Source organism: Vidua chalybeata, chromosome 16, assembly GCF_026979565.1.
Source record: "Vidua chalybeata isolate OUT-0048 chromosome 16, bVidCha1 merged haplotype, whole genome shotgun sequence".
Taxonomy (NCBI): Eukaryota; Metazoa; Chordata; class Aves; order Passeriformes; family Viduidae; genus Vidua; species Vidua chalybeata.
In genome coordinates, this window is record NC_071545.1 from 10,469,170 (window position 1) to 10,486,782 (window position 17,613).

Sequence of the window (17,613 nt, forward strand, 5' to 3'; positions counted from 1 at the left end):
TCACTTTTATAGCCACCAGATCAGATCACAGTTGCATCTTGTCTTGTGTCAACACGAACATGTCCCTGTCTAAAATCATTCTTTGCTTCCTGTGTGTTTTTTGAGTTGTGCCATGGTGGGAAAATCTTCATGGGCTTTGATTTCCCCTCAGTTCTTACTTCTCCCCTACACGTGTTACCGTGCTGATTTGTCTTTTCCTCCTGCTGTAATTGGGCTGGTGCCACCGTGTAATTTTTAACTGTGTGCAGTATCAACAGACCTCCATCTGTCTCTCCTCCAGAGCTTTCCAGCCTGCCGTTATAAATATCTGCCAAATCCTTCTCCAAAGAGAGGATCACCAGATTCCAACTGTTTGCAAAATAAGAACTACTGCCAGAAATCTTCTCCCACTGTCTGCAACCTGTGCAGAACCTGTCCCTGCTCGGGGTGGGATGGCACTGCTGGCACTGAGGAGCTCAGGCTGCAATTCATTGTCCCCCAGAAGTTGTGGTGGTCTCTTTGCACAAGTATCTCATTATATGTGTCATTTTATTAGACAATAACCTTCAATAACCATCAGATAACAAAATCAAACTGACTGGTATGTAGGGGCGGGTTTTTTTCCCTTTTAAAATGCAATTCTGATTTAAAACATGCATTGGTGTGGATCAGTTCCAGTGTTGTTTTCAAAGATGTTTTACTTGACCTGGAAGGGTCTGGGAGTTCATTACCCTTTCCTAGCCTGTCACTTAGGGGCTGAAGACTTGAAAGCAGCTTGATCTTCCACCTCTATATATTTTTACATCGGAATAGATCATTAGAACTAGCAAAAAACAGACTTGATTAGATTGTGCACAGTTAAAAAAAAGGCATTTTTTAACATGGAAAAAATAAAATTATGTGTCAATACAGTTGCATAAAGTAAGCATTCTAGATTATGATGTAGGTGCCCTTTGACACTTGAAGCCATTCTCATATCAGTCTGTTAATGGCATTGGTTCAGAGCTGTGTCAGACTCATGTGGCTTTGTAAGTTCAGTTGTGTTTCTTGGGCTGCAATCCACACACGTGTTAGTGTTTGCTGGTGGTGTGGCAGCTTGCTCTGGCTGGGGAATTCCCAAGGAACCTCTTCAGGTACTGCTGCAGACATCAAATTAAAAATAAATGTCTGCTTGAGTAAAAACCAGTCTAGTTAATATTAGATCCAAGAAACCAGGTTTCTGTTATATCCGTAGAAGATTAGAGTAAGTCAGCATAAAGGATATTTCAAGGTTGTTTCAGGAGAGGGTTTCATGTTTGGGTCTGCTACATCTTAGTTCTGGAGAGCTCTGCAGAGGAATATAAGGAATATAAAGTGTCTTGGATAGTTGGTAAATCCTCCTTCCACTTTGCTTTCTGAATAACATGGTGTTTTCAAGAGGCAGAGAAATGGATACCATGTGTTGGACATGGGCATGGACCATGTGAAAAGTGGCTGGAGAGTGGTTTTTGTAGAGGGAAGCACCTTAAGCACTGAAGATGTGTTATCAGGTTCAAAAAAAGCTGGTATTTCCATTGTCTAGATTGCACTGTGGATTTGGTGTCTGTTTTTGAAGGCTTTAGGGCAATCAATTTCATTATTTCCTTAGGTGGGTGTGCAACCACTTAATAATACATTATGACAGCAGGAAAATGTGTACAAACAAGCCTGAGCCTGCAGGACAGCTGTCCTTACTCCCAAATGAAAAATATCCACAGCCATTGCCGGGGGTGGCAGAGAGCACAGGGAGCAGTGAAAGGGAGCAGGGGCTGGGCTGGGGCAGGGCTGTGCTTGCAAGGCTGAGACCCAGCCCCCAGTTCAGTCTGATTTTCTGCAGCAAGATTTTCTCATAAAGGAGCAGCTGTGGTTTTTTTTTTAAGTGTCCAGGAGATAAAAAGCAGATGACATTGATTAGCTAATTAGTAATATTTTCTGCACCTTACCCACCGTGCTTGATGTACGTAAAGTTTCTGAGGTAAGGATTTGTTGAAGAAATCAACCCTTTTAAAATCTGGAAAGGAGGGAAAGTTACATACAAATATGTAATTTTATCGCCAGCAGAAATAGGTTAATCTTTTTTCTTTGAATTAATATGCGGGGCTCATTCCTTCATTTTTTAAGGGAATATGCACAATGAGCTTGCAGCTCCTAACTCTTGTCTTGACTGCTTAGTGCATTGTGTGGGGTTCTGCTCTCCCCTATTCCTTTTTGTGGGTGTGCTCCTCCCCCTTCTGTATTTCTTACAGTGACAAAGCAAAATACTATTTTTTATTTTATGCCAGGCTCGCTTTTAGCTTGTGTCCTTGTGATCTCTGTGGCCACAGCAGCTCCTGAGCAGGACTTCTGCCAAGTGCTAGCCACCTCCATGACCACTGCTGTGACAGTGGTCAGTGCCATTTTACCAGAGCATCACTGGGGTGTTTAAGGTCACTCTGACCTTGAGTTCTATTGGACACAAGACAAATACCTTGATGTTGTTTATCATTTTGGGCAAGATAGAATACCTTGCCATGATGTTAATATAATAAAAAGGAATGTTTGAGAAGGATATCAGGCTTTCAAACCCAGCTGGGTGCACAGCAAAGTCTTCGTACAGCCAAAAACCACAGGACTTATCTGGATTCTTCAGCAGCTTGGAGAGCCCCAGGTGGTTTGTGGGCAGACAGCAGCTCTGGTAGTCACAGTGGTGGGTAGACACAGCTTCAGGTCCCAGCAAACCCCAAATTAGGACTTCAAATTAGGAGGTTTGAGCTCTGCACCAGCACTATCCCAAAGCCTCTCATGCACCAAGGTCCCCGTGCAGAAGCTGTATTTTCATTGCCAGCAGGCAGCACGAGTGATGCGTGAGCTGTCAGCTGGGCCACCTGTGGCAGCAGGGAATGAGAAAGAGCCTTGTTTTCCTCTTCTGGAGAGCTGTCCTCCCTTGCAGATGCTCTGCAGGCAGCTTTGCTGGGCTTATCTCCCTCTGAGGACTTCAAAACAGGTAGAGGTGGGACCCAGATGTTGCACTGGTCAGCAGCTTGAGCTGTGCTCCATCCAAAAGGTCTGGAAGGTGCTTGAAATGAGACAGATTTGCTCCTCTCTTACACAGAGCTTTGTATTTTCCATGTACTGTGGTGTGGAAGCTTTAGCCTTCCTATTTCCAGCCTTCCTATCAGAATGACATTTTTTATTGGTTCTTAAACTGAAGAAACAAGAAATTCTGCATCCTCTCTCAAGCACAGTCTTGTTAATGTTCTTAGAAACATGACAAGTGTTGTGGCCATCAAACTGCAATGATCCCGTTCCTTCTGAAATGAGAAAAACATGTCACTTTTGGCTCTAAGTAATACAAAGGGAGAGGCATATTCTAGATGGGAGCTGCATGGCTGCCAAAGATGAAAGAAAAATGTTATTACTTTTGGAAAATTCATAATTACAGTTAATGATAATTTAATGAAATGACATTGTCTTCACCGCTATCGCTAATGAAATGTTTGAGAGTGATAAAACAGATCTTGTTAAATAGAGCGAGAGTTCTGAGTGGAACAGCTTTGTGACAGCACACTGCCTGCACAAGTCTTTAATTCCTATTTTTTGTTGGAGTAGCTCAAAAAAAGAAGATAAAATGAAGGTTGCATGGCAAATAATGCACAAATGAGGTATTTAAAGGTCTTCCAATAAGCAAACAATACAGAACTCCTGAACAGCATGTTGATCACTGAGCGCTGCTCCTTAGGAATGCTAACCCTTCATTAAAGCACTTCCCTTGTTTTCCTTTGCAGGCAAACCAGAGAACAAGAAACCCCGCCTGACTTTTTTTACTTCTCAGACTATGAGAGACATAATGCAGAAATAGCAGCATTTCACCTCGACAGGCAAGTAGGACAGATTTACATTAAAAGGGGAAATATTGTGATAAGTTGCTGCATTTGGCCATTTCTGTAACTGAATTACTTTTTAAAAGGGGAAAATGGAACAAAGGTGGGCAAATGCCATGAATAAATGAAATGGCAGATGATGAAAGAGTAAGTTAATAATTAGGAAATGTGACTTACTCTGGGAATGAGAAACCTGGCAATAAGTAATTCTCAAAAAGAAAAATTGAAGAGAAGCTGAGAAATCAATTTCCCTTGTGATCTTGCAGTACATATGGAGAGGACCCATCTCCCAGGGAATGTGTCACGTTAGTGTGACGGGAGCCTGGCTCACCCCAATTAGCTCCAGGGCACAGAGATCCAATGGAGCCGTGGGAAGGGTGCATTCAGAGAGGAGTCCTTGAGATGGAAGGGAGTTCTGGCTTCACAGCAAAAAGCTGGGCCTGTCCCACATCAGGAGCATATTTATGCCAAAAGTTAGTGGGAAGGAGAGGGCAGTGGTGGTCATCTCATGCTCCTGTTGCTGAAAATGTCTCCCCACCAGAGTTAGTGCAGGGGATGGTGGATACCCCAAGACTGCAGCCCTCCCTGCCTGCCCAGCTGAGGGGTGGGAATTACTAATTAGTGATTAACAGTATGTCTGGAAACAATGACAGTTCACTGAAGCCTCTTTCACACTGTGAAAAGACGAAAAGCATCCTTTCAAAAGAACAAAGCTTTGGGGCCACAAATTACTTGGGGGTTTGTATAGCATTGCTGCCTTCTGGAATGATGGCTGGGATATGGGAACGTGTTGGTGGGTGGCATAGGGTAGGATTTCCAGTAAGAGCCAATCCTGATCAGATCCTTCAAGGATCTTCTCTATTTCATTGTTGTTGACCTTGGTGTTGATCCCTTCTGCTTTACATTTTATATTGCCTTTTTAAGCAGATGGTGCTGTAGAAAAAAAAACATCAGTGGAGTTCCTACGGGGGAGTGTGTTAAATATCCACACACTAAGCAGGAAAAGCAGTTGCTACCCAATGAAGAAAATCTGAACAGCAGACAGTGGATATAAAAATCTTGCCTATGGGGAGACTTTGTATGGGGTCTTTGCTCTTTTACTGTATCTAATAGCAGTGCTTCATAGAGAGGTTTTTATGATCTCTAAAGGCAGGGGAGTTGGGGATAGAGAGAGGCTCTTCTCCCAGCCTTTGCCTGTGGGAAGATTTTTGGTCTCAGGGAGATTGTTTAGGTTGGTATAAGGTTTTTAAAACAGACAGGGGCAGAAGGAAATAAATCAAACACATACTAAGGCTGTCAGAAAAAGAATTACATGGTGTTTATGCAGGAAAGAGGCTGAAATCCCATTCCCCAAGTCACTTAAAAACTGGTGAGCAAAATGCATGTCATAACAATCATGAAGTAGCACAAAATGAAAATATAAATTTTTGCTGTCTCCAGTTTTTGGAATCGTATGTATCTTCATTTTTATCATGGAACAATGCCCTCCATACTTTTCTTGTATTTTACTCCATACTACCTAGGCAGTGCAGAGCTCATCATATTCAGGACATATTTTGTAATACATTACATGAGGAATTATCCCCTTTAAAGTGATGGGCTTTATACTCCTTAAAGACCACAGATAAATGTGCCTTCAGAGTGTAATGAAGCTTCCTAAAACCTATAACTCTCATTACACTTTAATCCTTTACATAAACCATGTCTTTTCTGCCTCTTGCAGGATCCTGGATTTCCGGCGTGTGCCCCCGGTCGCAGGTAGACTGGTTAACATGACGAGAGAAATACGAGATGTTACTCGTGACAAGAAGCTGTGGAGAACATTTTTCATCTCACCAGGTAGTCCTGGAAATAACACTCTCTTCTCTCTATCCCGCTGAACACACACTTAAGGAAACGATGTGTAGATTGCTTAATTGCTCAGATATTTCTAATAAAACTGTCTTCTAGACCTTTGAATAAAAATAAATGTGGAGACATAGCTTACAAAGAAGACTTTATTGTTTTGAGTTGAGTGCCTTTTCCCCTTGACAAATTATCTGCAGAGAGAGGCTTTTATGTTCACCAAAGCAATGTGCTCAAAAAATGTTTTATGTAGAGCAATATCTAATGCAGTTTTTTCTGGTGCTCTCAGTTTACCCAAAACCTTATTACCCAGCCCATTAGTTATTCACGTTTTTTTTTCCCACTGCAATGTGATCTGTCACTTCTGTTGGTCAGCTGCATTTATTTCTGGGTTTGGCTGGAGTACCAAACCTAATTTCTCAGAGCCATTCAAGTTTGATTACAACAGAGGTTTGGACAAAAAATCAGGAAATACATATGTAATATATCCTGCTTCCAGCTCAAATTCCCTGTTGGGCTAGAAGTGACCTGAATTGTTCACAGTCCTCACTCTTGCTTTGAGGGCTTACCCAGAAGCCAATACCACTCACTCTTGAGTCTTTCACAACATTTTGTGGACAAAGTCAAGGATGGAGCTCCACCAGAATATACATCCTGCACACCAGAATATGCAGCTGGAATAGGGAAAAATGGGCAAAAGTTTGGAAAAACGGGTAACATCTCTTGTTTAACATCTTGGATGCTGAGATGGAGAAATTGAGGCTCTGCGTTAAGGCATAGATATAATGTTTAAGTTTGTTCTTATATAGAATTTATAGGTTATGGGTTCAATTTAAAGCACAGTGCCATATTCCAGTAGCTTAATTCATATTGTTTCAGCTGTGTGCAAGTGTGCCTTGCTGATCTGAGGCTGTGACTTGTGTAAGAGGCAATCTGGAGCAGAAAGCTCTGGAGATCTCTCTGTGATTGGCCAGAAGCTGTTTATCCCAGATCCCTAAAGTCGAGATCCAAAGACTTAATTACAGTTTCTCCCAATGTAACTGTAATTTATGGCTGTTAGCTAGAAACCAGAGCTGTCATTGCCGGCTTTTGCTCTTAAAATGTTTATCACACTTTTCTGATCCCCAATAAAGTCATTATTACGGCTGTTATTTTTAGCTTCACATTTATGTTCAGCTCTGCAGGACACAGTTGAGCAGACAGTCATTTATTCCAGGAGCTTCGCTGGTAAAATATGTTACATAATTGCAGAAGGTTTCATTTTACCCAGTATTATGAGCACTCCTGTTTTACATGCACAGTTATAGTGACAATACATGTTCACCAAACCTGGTGGACACAACATTTCTGCATTTGCCTTAGTTGCTTTCCCTCCCTCTTTGTCCCTCTATACTATTTTTTTGCTTGATTTTTGTAGGTAAATATGCACAAAAAATGGAAAAAAAAAAATCTTTTGACTGTGTACAAGGTGCTTTGGCTCACTTTAAACATAAGCCATTTTATTCCTATTTTGGCAAGTAAGATGTGGATTGGTAGGTTTGCTTGATTTTTAGTCTTCCTAGGTTATATTTCAAGACTTAAGGATGAACTTGAATTATTTCTGAGCATTACAAAATTGTTCTCAAGTGCTGAGCAGCTTACAGCAGCCAGAGCAGGGCAACACAGAGTTAAAGCTGCCAATTCAGATGAAGATCTTTATCTTGCCATTATAAAATTCCAGACATCCAAGCATAATCCTTTATTCAAATTTATTTAGAGGTCTCAGATAAATTCAATTAAAATATTTGATTAACTATGAATCAGGCTTTTCTGGAGAATAGAATGTTTAAGCAATTAATTTTTCTTTCCATTTTACATTTCCTGCATCAATATACTTTGGTTAAATCACGTTGGTTACTTGTCAGAGTTCTTCCCTACAAGTCCCCAGCTTAATTAGTCAGATTCTCATTAGCATATGCCCAACCTCTGTCTTGTATTTCATACTGACCTTAAAAGACAGACATTAATTAATGCTTAATGAAAAAATAACAAAGATCCTAAATTAAGCTTTTAGAAACAACTTCCACAAGGCCAGCAGGCAGCTCAGGCAGCAGATTGAGGGTAGGGCAGGAAGAGAAGAGGGAGCTGCTGGGGTGAGACTCGTGGTCTGGGGGGTGAGGAGGAAGAGGGACCAGGGAGCCTGAGGAAGGCTCAGGGGCTGACTTGCCCCTCTGGCAGATGAAGGGCAGCTGAGGCAGTTTTGAGGGAGAGCTGCCTCCAAAGGTGAGAAATTGAGGTGTGACCTCTGGGTACATGCACAAACCAGGCTGTGCACCACCATAAGCCTGCAGAGGACCCTCTGGGACTCCCTTTCAGGTGGCTCTGTCACTGAATCTCCACCCCCAGCAGTGCCCAGTGACAATTAATGGTCATGGGGACACTTGGTGCCTGCTGGCAGAATATCCCTCTCCATGCACACGCACACAGCTCTTAAAATTAAACGAGCAATGTGAAATTGGATTTATAGGAAGATGTTCCCCTCGGGCTGGGAGCCCATGGTTTGCACCCTCAGAGGGTGATTATTGATGATACTCATCGATCACAGGATCATGGAATTAACTGAGTTGGAAGGGGCCCATCAGGGCCATTGAGTCCAGCTCCTGGCCCTGCTCAGGGCATCCCAAGGATCCCACCAGGAGCATTGTGTTATCTCCCAGACCTGTGTGGGGATATGTTGGAAGAAACCTCACTGCATTTCCACTCCTGGGCCACCTCCCTTGTCCCATCAGGTATGGAAATCAGGGCCAGGGAGCCACAGGCAGCTTCAGAGCACAGTGCCCAGCAGCATCCCTGCTCCCATGGAAAAGTGACAATGGCTGTGAGCAGGCAGGTCAGTAGATGCTGCACTTGGAGAGAAAGCAGATTGCAGAAAAGTGCACTTTCAGGCAGTTTGGACTTAAACATGAGAAATGGAATTAGGTCAGTAATTATTTAAATTAATTTTATGTCCTTTGCAGCAAGGCAGACTGCAGTAGCCCTGCTACTTTTACAAATGAATGGTAATTTGCTAGGAAAAAAGAGACATATTAATGATGTCAGCCTTCATTTTGGAAGTAATTGAGGCAGCAGCTTAAAAAAAATCAATGTTACACAGCTAGTAAGCACTATGTTTTTGTTCATATTAACCAATTCCAAGGGATTATGGATTTTTTTTCCCTCTCAGCATACAATAGCAGTTCTGAATTACCTATTATTTTGAGCAGGTAAATGAAAGATCTTTTCATGCATTGCTGTAGTAAATATTCAGGATTCTTTCTAGTACTCCAATTGCAGAGGCTTGCTAAATGTCCTCTATTAACAGTCATGCAAAGCTGAATAAAAGAATTGCTCTGCCGAGCAATTTGCTTTAAGGTATCCCCCCTTGTTCCTTTTCTTCCTGAGAAGAATTATTGTTCAGCTATCAGGAGGATGCACAGAGAATTTGCAGATGAGATACAGACACTCTGGTTCTTAATTGTTGTAATTAGTTGGAGTTTCGATCACCAGACCATGATTTTTGCCTGCATTTCATTACGAATCACATCCATTCCTCCGCAGATAATGAAAATCAGACACTGCAACATGGAGTTCTCTTGTCTTTCTGGTGCTTTAGGGAAACAATTTTGGCTTGTAGTGAAGAGGTGTTTTGCACGTTGGAAATGCTCAGCATTTGGACATTCCAGCATGTATAAACATCCCTCCCTGTCTGCTTTGCCATACTGCTGTTGTTGCCATTCCTGCCCACCCTGCAGGAGCACAAATTCCTGGCTGTTGCTCCTTTTGCAGGTGTACTTATGCAAGAAACACCTTTATCTGGTGAGAGGAACATATGGTTTGGGCAATTTTAGTGAGAGGAGAAGGACTGTGCCCCAGTAGGGAGCTCATCTCCCCTTTCTCTCTTATTTTTGCTTTGGAAAGCCAAACCCTGCTCTCAGCGTGGGATTGCCATGAAGCACTGGGCTTGTGTCTCTAGCTGGAATTTCACCCTCAGCCTGCTGTGCAGAATGTGGGTCACCTACTTAGGTTTCAAAGAGCCTTGCTGCAGCACCTTGAAGTCTTAAATGAGATCTGTGGTTTTCTATATTTGGTGCCTCTTTTTTTTCCCTTACATTTTTAAGAAACCTTAAAAATGAATGTTTCCCCAGATAATTCAGGCTGCCTCATCTTACTGCTGGTATGTAAGGACTAGGGCAGACATAATAAGATGTCTATTCTGTATCAATCAAGGCAGTTAATTTCTCTAGCAGTAGCGTGAGATCCAGCATCCTTTCACCTCCACTGTCCCCAGAAACTGATCAGGAGCTGCGGGGAGCAGGTACCACAGGTCTGAGCCCATGGGGGGAATAACTGCTGGCAGAAGAAGGTTTGCCATTGAATGTAACTTGTCAGTGAGAAATACACTTGTGGTTTTCCTGCAAGTTCACTGTCTCAACGACAGGACACATCTTGCCACTGCTCAGGGCACTGGATGCTGGAGCAGGTGATGGGGCTCTGTGGAGGATCAATAGCTGGAAGATCCTGCCAGGGATGAGTGGGATGAGTGGCAGGCAGCACACATGCTCACTGCACAGCCCTGCAGCAGCAAACACCAGCACTGCCAAAGCCCCCAGCTCTCCTCCAGACTTACCTGGATACCAGTGTGTGATTACTGTCAAGTGATTAGCCCCAGTTGCTTTCGTTGACAATACAGAGCAGGGTTCCATTGTTCCCCAAGCTGAATACAGAAGCAAACTATTAAACAGAGTATTTATCTTCCCACTGAGCAAAATGCTGTGTTTAATACAACTCCTTTTTCTTGAAAGGTCAGATTTACCTAGTGAGCAGCAGAGGCTGTGATGGCATGGGGGGGCATTTGCTTGGGCCTTTTGCTCTTTACAAAACTGATCTGGCAGGAGATGAACGAGCACTGGCTTCCTGCTGCCAGGTGGAAGTCAGGTCATAGAAACCCTGGAAGATAAGTTATCTCAGGCAGTCAAGATAAATCTGCATGGTTCCCTCCCTCCAGAGATGAGGGGGTGAAGCTGAGACAGCTGAATTGAAGCCCAAGCCCCACTGCAGCTTCAAATCAGCAGAAACACAATTTTTAAGAGAGGATATTCTGCTTGGTAAAACACTTAAATTGCAAACTCAGAAGTACGGATATGTTGAGTGATCCCTTCCTTCCTTTTGTAATTTCTGTTCTTCCTTTTCTCTTCCCTGAAGTACTTTTCTTTTCCTTGAGTAATTGTCAACAAGCTTTTTGGCCACAGAGTAAATATTTCTGGACTTAGCCAGGATATATTTAGCTGCTATGATCCAACCCTGTGAATATAAATATACAATTTGGGCAAGTTGTTCCTGAGCATGGATGGACAGGTGGCCCTTGTGAGTTCAGCCACAGCAGGCTGATGCAAAAAGGCTGTCTTAGAGTAAAGTAATCACAACTTCATGGACAAACCAGGTGGCCATCAGCAGAGAAAGCTGGGACATCAGTGGGAAGCTGGGACAGATTGTCAAGTAGTAACACATCAGCCTTGTAGTGTGGTTATTTGGTATAATTCCCTGGTTTAACAGCCAGCCCCAGATAATGCAGCTAATTAATCAAAAGCATCATGAGACCTTTTTGCTGGTCCATGTTCCCCTACCTCTCCTTCCTCAAACACAGCTCCTTGCTCTGTTCCTCCCTCCCTCCTGTCATCCCCAGAGTTGTCCCCTGTGCTCCTGACTCCCATCTCCCACAGGCAGTGCCCCATCTCCACTGGGCGCTCTGCTGGATGCAGGTTTGGGCCAGGGATGTCACAGTGATGTGCAGGGCTGTGTGCTGCAGGCCATCACTGCCATGCAAACCCACACTTACCTTCCTGTGGCAGGCAGAAAATCACCTCCTGCTGCTCCCAGCCCTTCCTGCCTCATTTACACCAAGCCTGCCCAGAGGGAGAGGAGTTCAGAAACAATATTTGAATTTAGAGGCCTTGTGGGGAATTAGGAAGCAATGTGACTTCTCAGCTTCATGCATTACCATGAGGAAAGGGCACAGTCTTCCTCTAACGAAATTTTATGTGCATAAAGCAATGTCACAAGAGTTGTAGCACACTGGCAAGAGCAGCAGTGTGCTCCTATTCCTGTTCACAGTCTGGTGTTGGTGGGCTTTGGGGATGAGCTGCTCTCTCTCACCTTCAGTGAATTCCTGTGGGCAGGATGTTCTTGTAAAGATGTGGGTGTTCCTGTTGGTACAGAAATATGTGGTGACAGTTTTGGGGAGGTTTTAAGGTAACACACGGTCCAAAACCTGCTGCAGATTCTTTTTCTGTGGTTGTTGGAGTAATGTGAGGTGTGGAGGAAGGAATTAGTGTTTGAGATGTGTGCTGACAGCGTTACGTCTGTGCTATTTCCACCTTCCATGCACACCCCCACGGGACTCTTGATGGTAAATAATTCTCCTTGCAAAAACTGCCAGTTCTTCTCATACCAGCAAGGAAATGAATGAAATGTTCTCCGTTCTTAAAGAAACAAGCCAATATTTTGAGAAGTGACTTAATTTTGGGCATATGCCACTTGCTCAGCTGTGGGGTTTGGGGTTCCAGCCTGGGGTAGAAAATAACTCCCAAGGAATGTATCTGTCTGGGAAAACAAAAGGAGAAAGGACAGGATTAAAAAAAAATAGGTTTGGGGAATATAAATAGACTGGAAATGGTTACAAAGAGCTTTGCAAAGGGCATGATCCCAGCCACTGAAATAATGTCTTTCTAGTGGTTTCAGTAGAGGAAGACTATGTGTGGTAACAGGGGTTTGGATTTATTTCTGCTCCTACATACATCAGTGCTTTTATGAATTCTCAATACTAATTTAAGGGTAGGCTTTAAAACTGTTTTCCCTTCTTTGCCAGCCAACAACATCTGCTTCTATGGGGAATGCTCCTACTACTGCTCAACAGAGCACGCCCTGTGTGGGAAACCAGATCAGATTGAAGGGTCCCTGGCTGCTTTCCTGCCTGATTTGTCATTAGCAAAAAGGAAAACCTGGAGAAACCCTTGGAGGCGTTCCTACCACAAGCGCAAGAAAGCAGAGTGAGTAGTGGTGAGCAGAGCTGCACAGGGTGATGCGGAAATAACCCAGTCCCTGGCCCCAGGAGAGCAGCTGGGCTTTCCCTGCCCCTGGGAAGGGACAGGGCACTTCACGTGCCAGGAGCTCCAGTTTATGGTGCTGACCCCAAAAGGACCTTCAGTGGCACAATTCCCTCATGGGACAGGTACCTCCAGTGGCATTGACAGGATGCAATGGGACCTGCACAAGTCCTGTCAGAGGGAGAAGGTGCACTGCTCTCAGCAGCCCTAAACAAGTCTCAGCTGATTGCACCATATGACTGATGGTGCAGCTAGTCTCCTAAATCCTGAAGCAAATAGTTTTCAGTCTTGTGATTTTCTTCCTTTTCCATCAGTCACAATCTTCCTTGCTTGCCTGCATTGCTGGAATTTGCTGCCTCTACCTGACCCTGCCCGCAGTCGAACGTGATACAAATAGATCTTTGCAAAGTAACATTTTTTCGGTCATTTTCTGTAAGCTTTGTCTGTCGCATAAAATATCAAAATATTGCCTTTTCCAGATGGGAAGTTGATCCAGATTATTGTGAAGAGGTTAAACAAACACCCCCATATGACAGTGGGACCAGAATTCTGGATATAATGGATATGACAGTTTTTGATTTCCTAATGGGTATGTTTCTTCTCTTTCAAAAATTAAATGCAACATTTAATTAGAATAAGAACCATTTCTTTCTGAACTGCTCTGCATAGCTCAGCAGTTTGCTCAAGCGTGGCTGAAGCTGCATTTACTGTATGTGCTTTTCTAGATGATTATGAGAAAATGCAGATTTACATGGTTATGTATTCCCATCAGTGCAGATTAAAGGAACAAAGATGTTCAGAAATGCAGAGTGGTGATGAATGCAGGTCAGGCCAGTCTCCTTCACAACAGTGAAGGGCTTCACAGTTTGCTTTAGTGAGTGCTTTACCCCTGTAATATATGGCTCCTGGATGCACATGCAAGGACTGCTCATTACTGGCGCTTTGTTTTCATCCTGCAGGAGTGTTCTCTGCTGCTTCTCTATAAAATGTCAGGGTTGGGGGGGAAGAGACACTGCTTTGTCACAAAGGCAGCTGTGGATTGTATCAGGAATTTTTCTGTTTATGTAACCCGATCTCAATAAAATAATTATTTACAGCCAGGTACTAGTGACACATTCCAAGCCTAATTCTCATTCTCATATGAAACCTTTCCTGCTGCAGCAAATACACCTCTGAGTTGCCAACCTCCATCCTGGATCCTTGGGCACATGCCAGCATGGACACAGCCTGTGCCATTGCCCCCACTGAGATTCCTGCAATAGGCTGCAGCAGGAGAGGCCAGGTGACAGCTCAGGAGCCATATGTGGCATCTATAAGTAGCTCAAGACCCCTGCCAGGGAGACAAAATTCATAGCTTGGCAGCAGTGCTCTGCACATTGGCCTTAAAAAGCAGCTCACACAGGGAGAGCTGTGCAGTTGTGCAGATCAGCACCATCCTGGTCCATATCTGACAGCCATGATGCTGTTCTGGCTTCCCAGGCAGTCAGCAGCTGGGGCAAACCAGAGGAAAGCCAGGATGTTTGGTTGGGGTTCAGGAAGTTGAATGCAGTATTAACAAAGTGATCAGGATGAACACCCCTGCTCAAAGCAGGCATTTTCTCCTGCCTGAGCAAAGCCTTGCACATGTCACATGTACCACGTCTGCTGCACACACCCTAATGGCTGCAGCAGCAGGGCTCCTTGCCAGCAGGGAACACAGCTACCCTACAGTGACCAGGCTCCCCAGGCAGCTGAGATGCTCTTGTGCTGGAGAGGGATTTCCTTGGTGTACCCCAGGAGGGGTTGCTGAAGGGTGGGAGGGTTGGCTTTGCCTCCTGATGGGCCTTTTAGAGCTTAAGTATAAAAGCCACAGAGAACTTGAAAAGCTGCCAGGGGTTTAACAACCCTTCCAGTATCAGACACTTTGGGGTGTCTACAGTAGGAGCAAATGAGCTCTGCAGGTTTGCTGCTTTCTCTTCTCTACCCAGCCACTGTTTTTGGGGAGCACTGGGCTTTTGCATTGCCCTGACCTGCAGGCTCAAGCCAGAGTGAGAATGGTCTTTTATCTTCTCTTTGTCCTATAGGTAACATGGATCGACATCACTACGAAACCTTTGAGAAGTTTGGAAATGAGACTTTTATTATCCACTTAGATAATGGAAGAGGGTAAATGCCTTTAATAATCTTTCTGGGGTTAAAGGAAAAAGAAAAAAGTCAGTCTTTAAAACAGCCCTTGTTATATTCTTGCTCTTATCTTTAAATAGGTTTGGAAAATATTCCCATGATGAACTTTCCATATTGGTGCCTTTAAACCAGTGCTGCAGGTATGTTTTCTCTCTGGAGGTGTTTCCTGGTTTGTACCACTGTTTCCATTAACAGGACTGAAAATGTTTAAGTGAATCTTTCATTGCACGCTCTAGAGAGGAGGAGATGGAGTGATCCTGCTCAGCTAGCCCTGAGCACTGGCACTGCCACATTAAATGCTCTGTGGGATCAGGGCCTTGCAGGAACACAGCCATGAGCCACTGGGAGAGAAGCTTTAAGACAAAATCCCATCGAAGTCAAGTGACAAAATCCCAGCTTGTTCACGTGCTTCTCAACAACTTTCCATGGTGCCCATGGCCAGGGTTTTCAGAGGGGCCAGGTGACATTTAGAGTTTCAGCTTTGCAGGGTGAGCTCTGTGTCTGGGGGGGCTCTGGGCAGCCCTGCAGGGTGAGCCTGAGGAGCCTCTGCTGCTGTCACACATGTCCCTGCTCAGTGCCACGTGTGTCACACGTGTCATTGCCAAGGTGGACGTGGCCCTGTGAATGCTGCACCAGCTCCACTTGGTGCCTTTCCAGGTGAGGGATGTGAGGGCTGCCTGCACTGCCCCATGGATCTGTGCTCCAAAACCTCTGTACCTCTAAGGGCCCCGAAAGATCAGTGGCCAGGTGACAATGCCAGTTGCATTAGGACTGTGACAGTGCCTGGTTCTTGTTATTTCAGATCACAGAATAAGGCTCTTGCACTATTATTGTAATTCTGGCTATAAGCCTTTTAGCACTGTCGAGATCAACAGCCATGGAAATGACTGACTTGCATTTTTTTTCCTCCTTTCCCTCCTAGAATCAGGAAGTCTACCTATCTGCGATTACAGTTGTTAGCCAAGGAGGAGTACAAACTCAGTCTCCTGATGAAAGAATCTTTGCTAAAAGACAAAATAGCTCCAGTCCTCTACCAGCCTCACCTGGAGGCGATGGACAGGCGGTTGCGGATTGTCCTCAAGGCTGTCAGTGACTGCATAGAGAAGGATGGTTATGACAACGTGGTTGAAAATGACTTTAACACGGATGTTAACACTGTTGCCACCGAGAGGTAGTGAAATGGCAAGACTACGTTTTTACCAGCCGAGTCAAGAAGATTCAAAGAAGAAAAAGAAACAAAACAACGACAAAAAATAAAGTCTTGCAAAAGACTGTGTATGCTACTTTGTGAATTCAGTGAATTCAGAAATGAGATACAATTGTTCCCAAAGTAGGTAAAGTGTAGACTCTGCAAAGGATTAGTTCATTAAGAAAAATAAGTCTAATGTGATGCTTTTCATTAGTTCCTGAAGAGAGAGTGTGAAAAGATTCAGAAAATACTCAATCCCGGACAGACAGCAGTCTGATAGCAAAACACCTCCTGTCCTTTTTGTATAGAAAGGAGGCCTTTACTTAATATTTTGTATTTATATATGGTATATCTATGAAATCCCCGACCTACCTTCCAAATTTAACTAAGAGGGACAGCATAGTTTTGTGACTCACACTTTATTTGTGGTGACAGTCCACTTAGTATTTTGTGTTAACCCTTTAAGTGCTCTAATCCACTGTATCTTATTTAAATTGAATGCTTATTTTCCCCCCAGCTACTCAGCATTTAAAGGGTTAAGGCATTATGAACTTTTAAAGGCAAAAAATAATAACAATAATGACAATAATGATAATAAATACAGGGGTTACCAGAAGGGAATTTCACTAATTGTGCTTTGACAGGAATACTTGAATGTTGGTTTTACAAAGTGATGTAAAATGACAAGTTGTACTATTTGTCCATAAGGAGGTGGCAGCTCTTATCTTTCTAGACTATCATAGCTGAGCTGCTACTTTTCAATTTTGCTTTTGATAGTTTTGTGTAAATATATACATATATGGGTAAAAAGCTGCTTTCAGCAGCTCTAGGCTTACTTTTGCAGCATTTTTGTGGAATTGTTTGCAACGTGGTAAAAGTGCAATAAAGATATGCAAAATGTGTAGCCATCTTGTCTAAATGGATTCCTTCATCTTGTTCAGAGCAAAGCCCTGTGCACCAGCCAAGTGTCCCAGAAGTGGTTGTTTAAATTGTCATCCCCTTTTGTAGTAGCAGCAAATGGAGCTGGAGCAGGGAATTGGTGATTAATTGGTGATTAATGCACACTGCAATGCCAGTAAGGGCTGGGGTGTTGAGAAGGGTTAATCCTTCCTATGAAAGCATTGTTTTGACTGTCATTTCAGCATTCCTTCCTCTTGCAATTATGGCTGTAGAAACAAGCTGTGGAGTAACACCTCTCAAAGATTATGCTTTGACACACTGCCCAGAGAATTTAGAAACACCAGTGCCTCTGACTTGGGCTGCAAAAACCTTTGTACAACCTAGAAAATCCCAGCCTAAATTAGCTGGAAACATGGTATTCTTATCCAGATAGCTTTGAATCATGCTCAGCTGCATTCATTTAAGATTTGTTGAGACTTTCAGCCCAAAAGCAAGCTATAAAATGAACACGTGGCTGTATTTGACTTGTGAAAACATG

At 43.5% G+C, this 17,613-nt stretch overlaps 1 protein-coding gene across 2 annotated transcripts in view; it reads left to right on the forward strand.

Moving 5' to 3' along the window:
• Positions 1-17,079, forward strand: part of FAM20C (FAM20C golgi associated secretory pathway kinase) — a 57,178-nt gene extending 40,099 nt beyond the window's left edge. The window contains exons 4-10 of one of the 2 annotated variants that reach the window (XM_053957714.1): positions 3,762-3,854; positions 5,581-5,696; positions 12,586-12,766; positions 13,303-13,412; positions 14,887-14,968; positions 15,067-15,126; positions 15,909-17,079. In XM_053957714.1, coding sequence (XP_053813689.1) covers positions 3,762-3,854; positions 5,581-5,696; positions 12,586-12,766; positions 13,303-13,412; positions 14,887-14,968; positions 15,067-15,126; positions 15,909-16,161 — 895 coding nt within the window. In that variant the 3' untranslated portion in view covers positions 16,162-17,079. Of the gene's footprint in view, positions 1-3,737; positions 3,855-5,580; positions 5,697-12,585; positions 12,767-13,302; positions 13,413-14,886; positions 14,969-15,066; positions 15,127-15,908 lie in introns of both variants that reach the window. The other variant, XM_053957713.1, reaches the window with a different exon arrangement.
• The last annotated feature ends 534 nt before the right edge of the window (positions 17,080-17,613 follow it).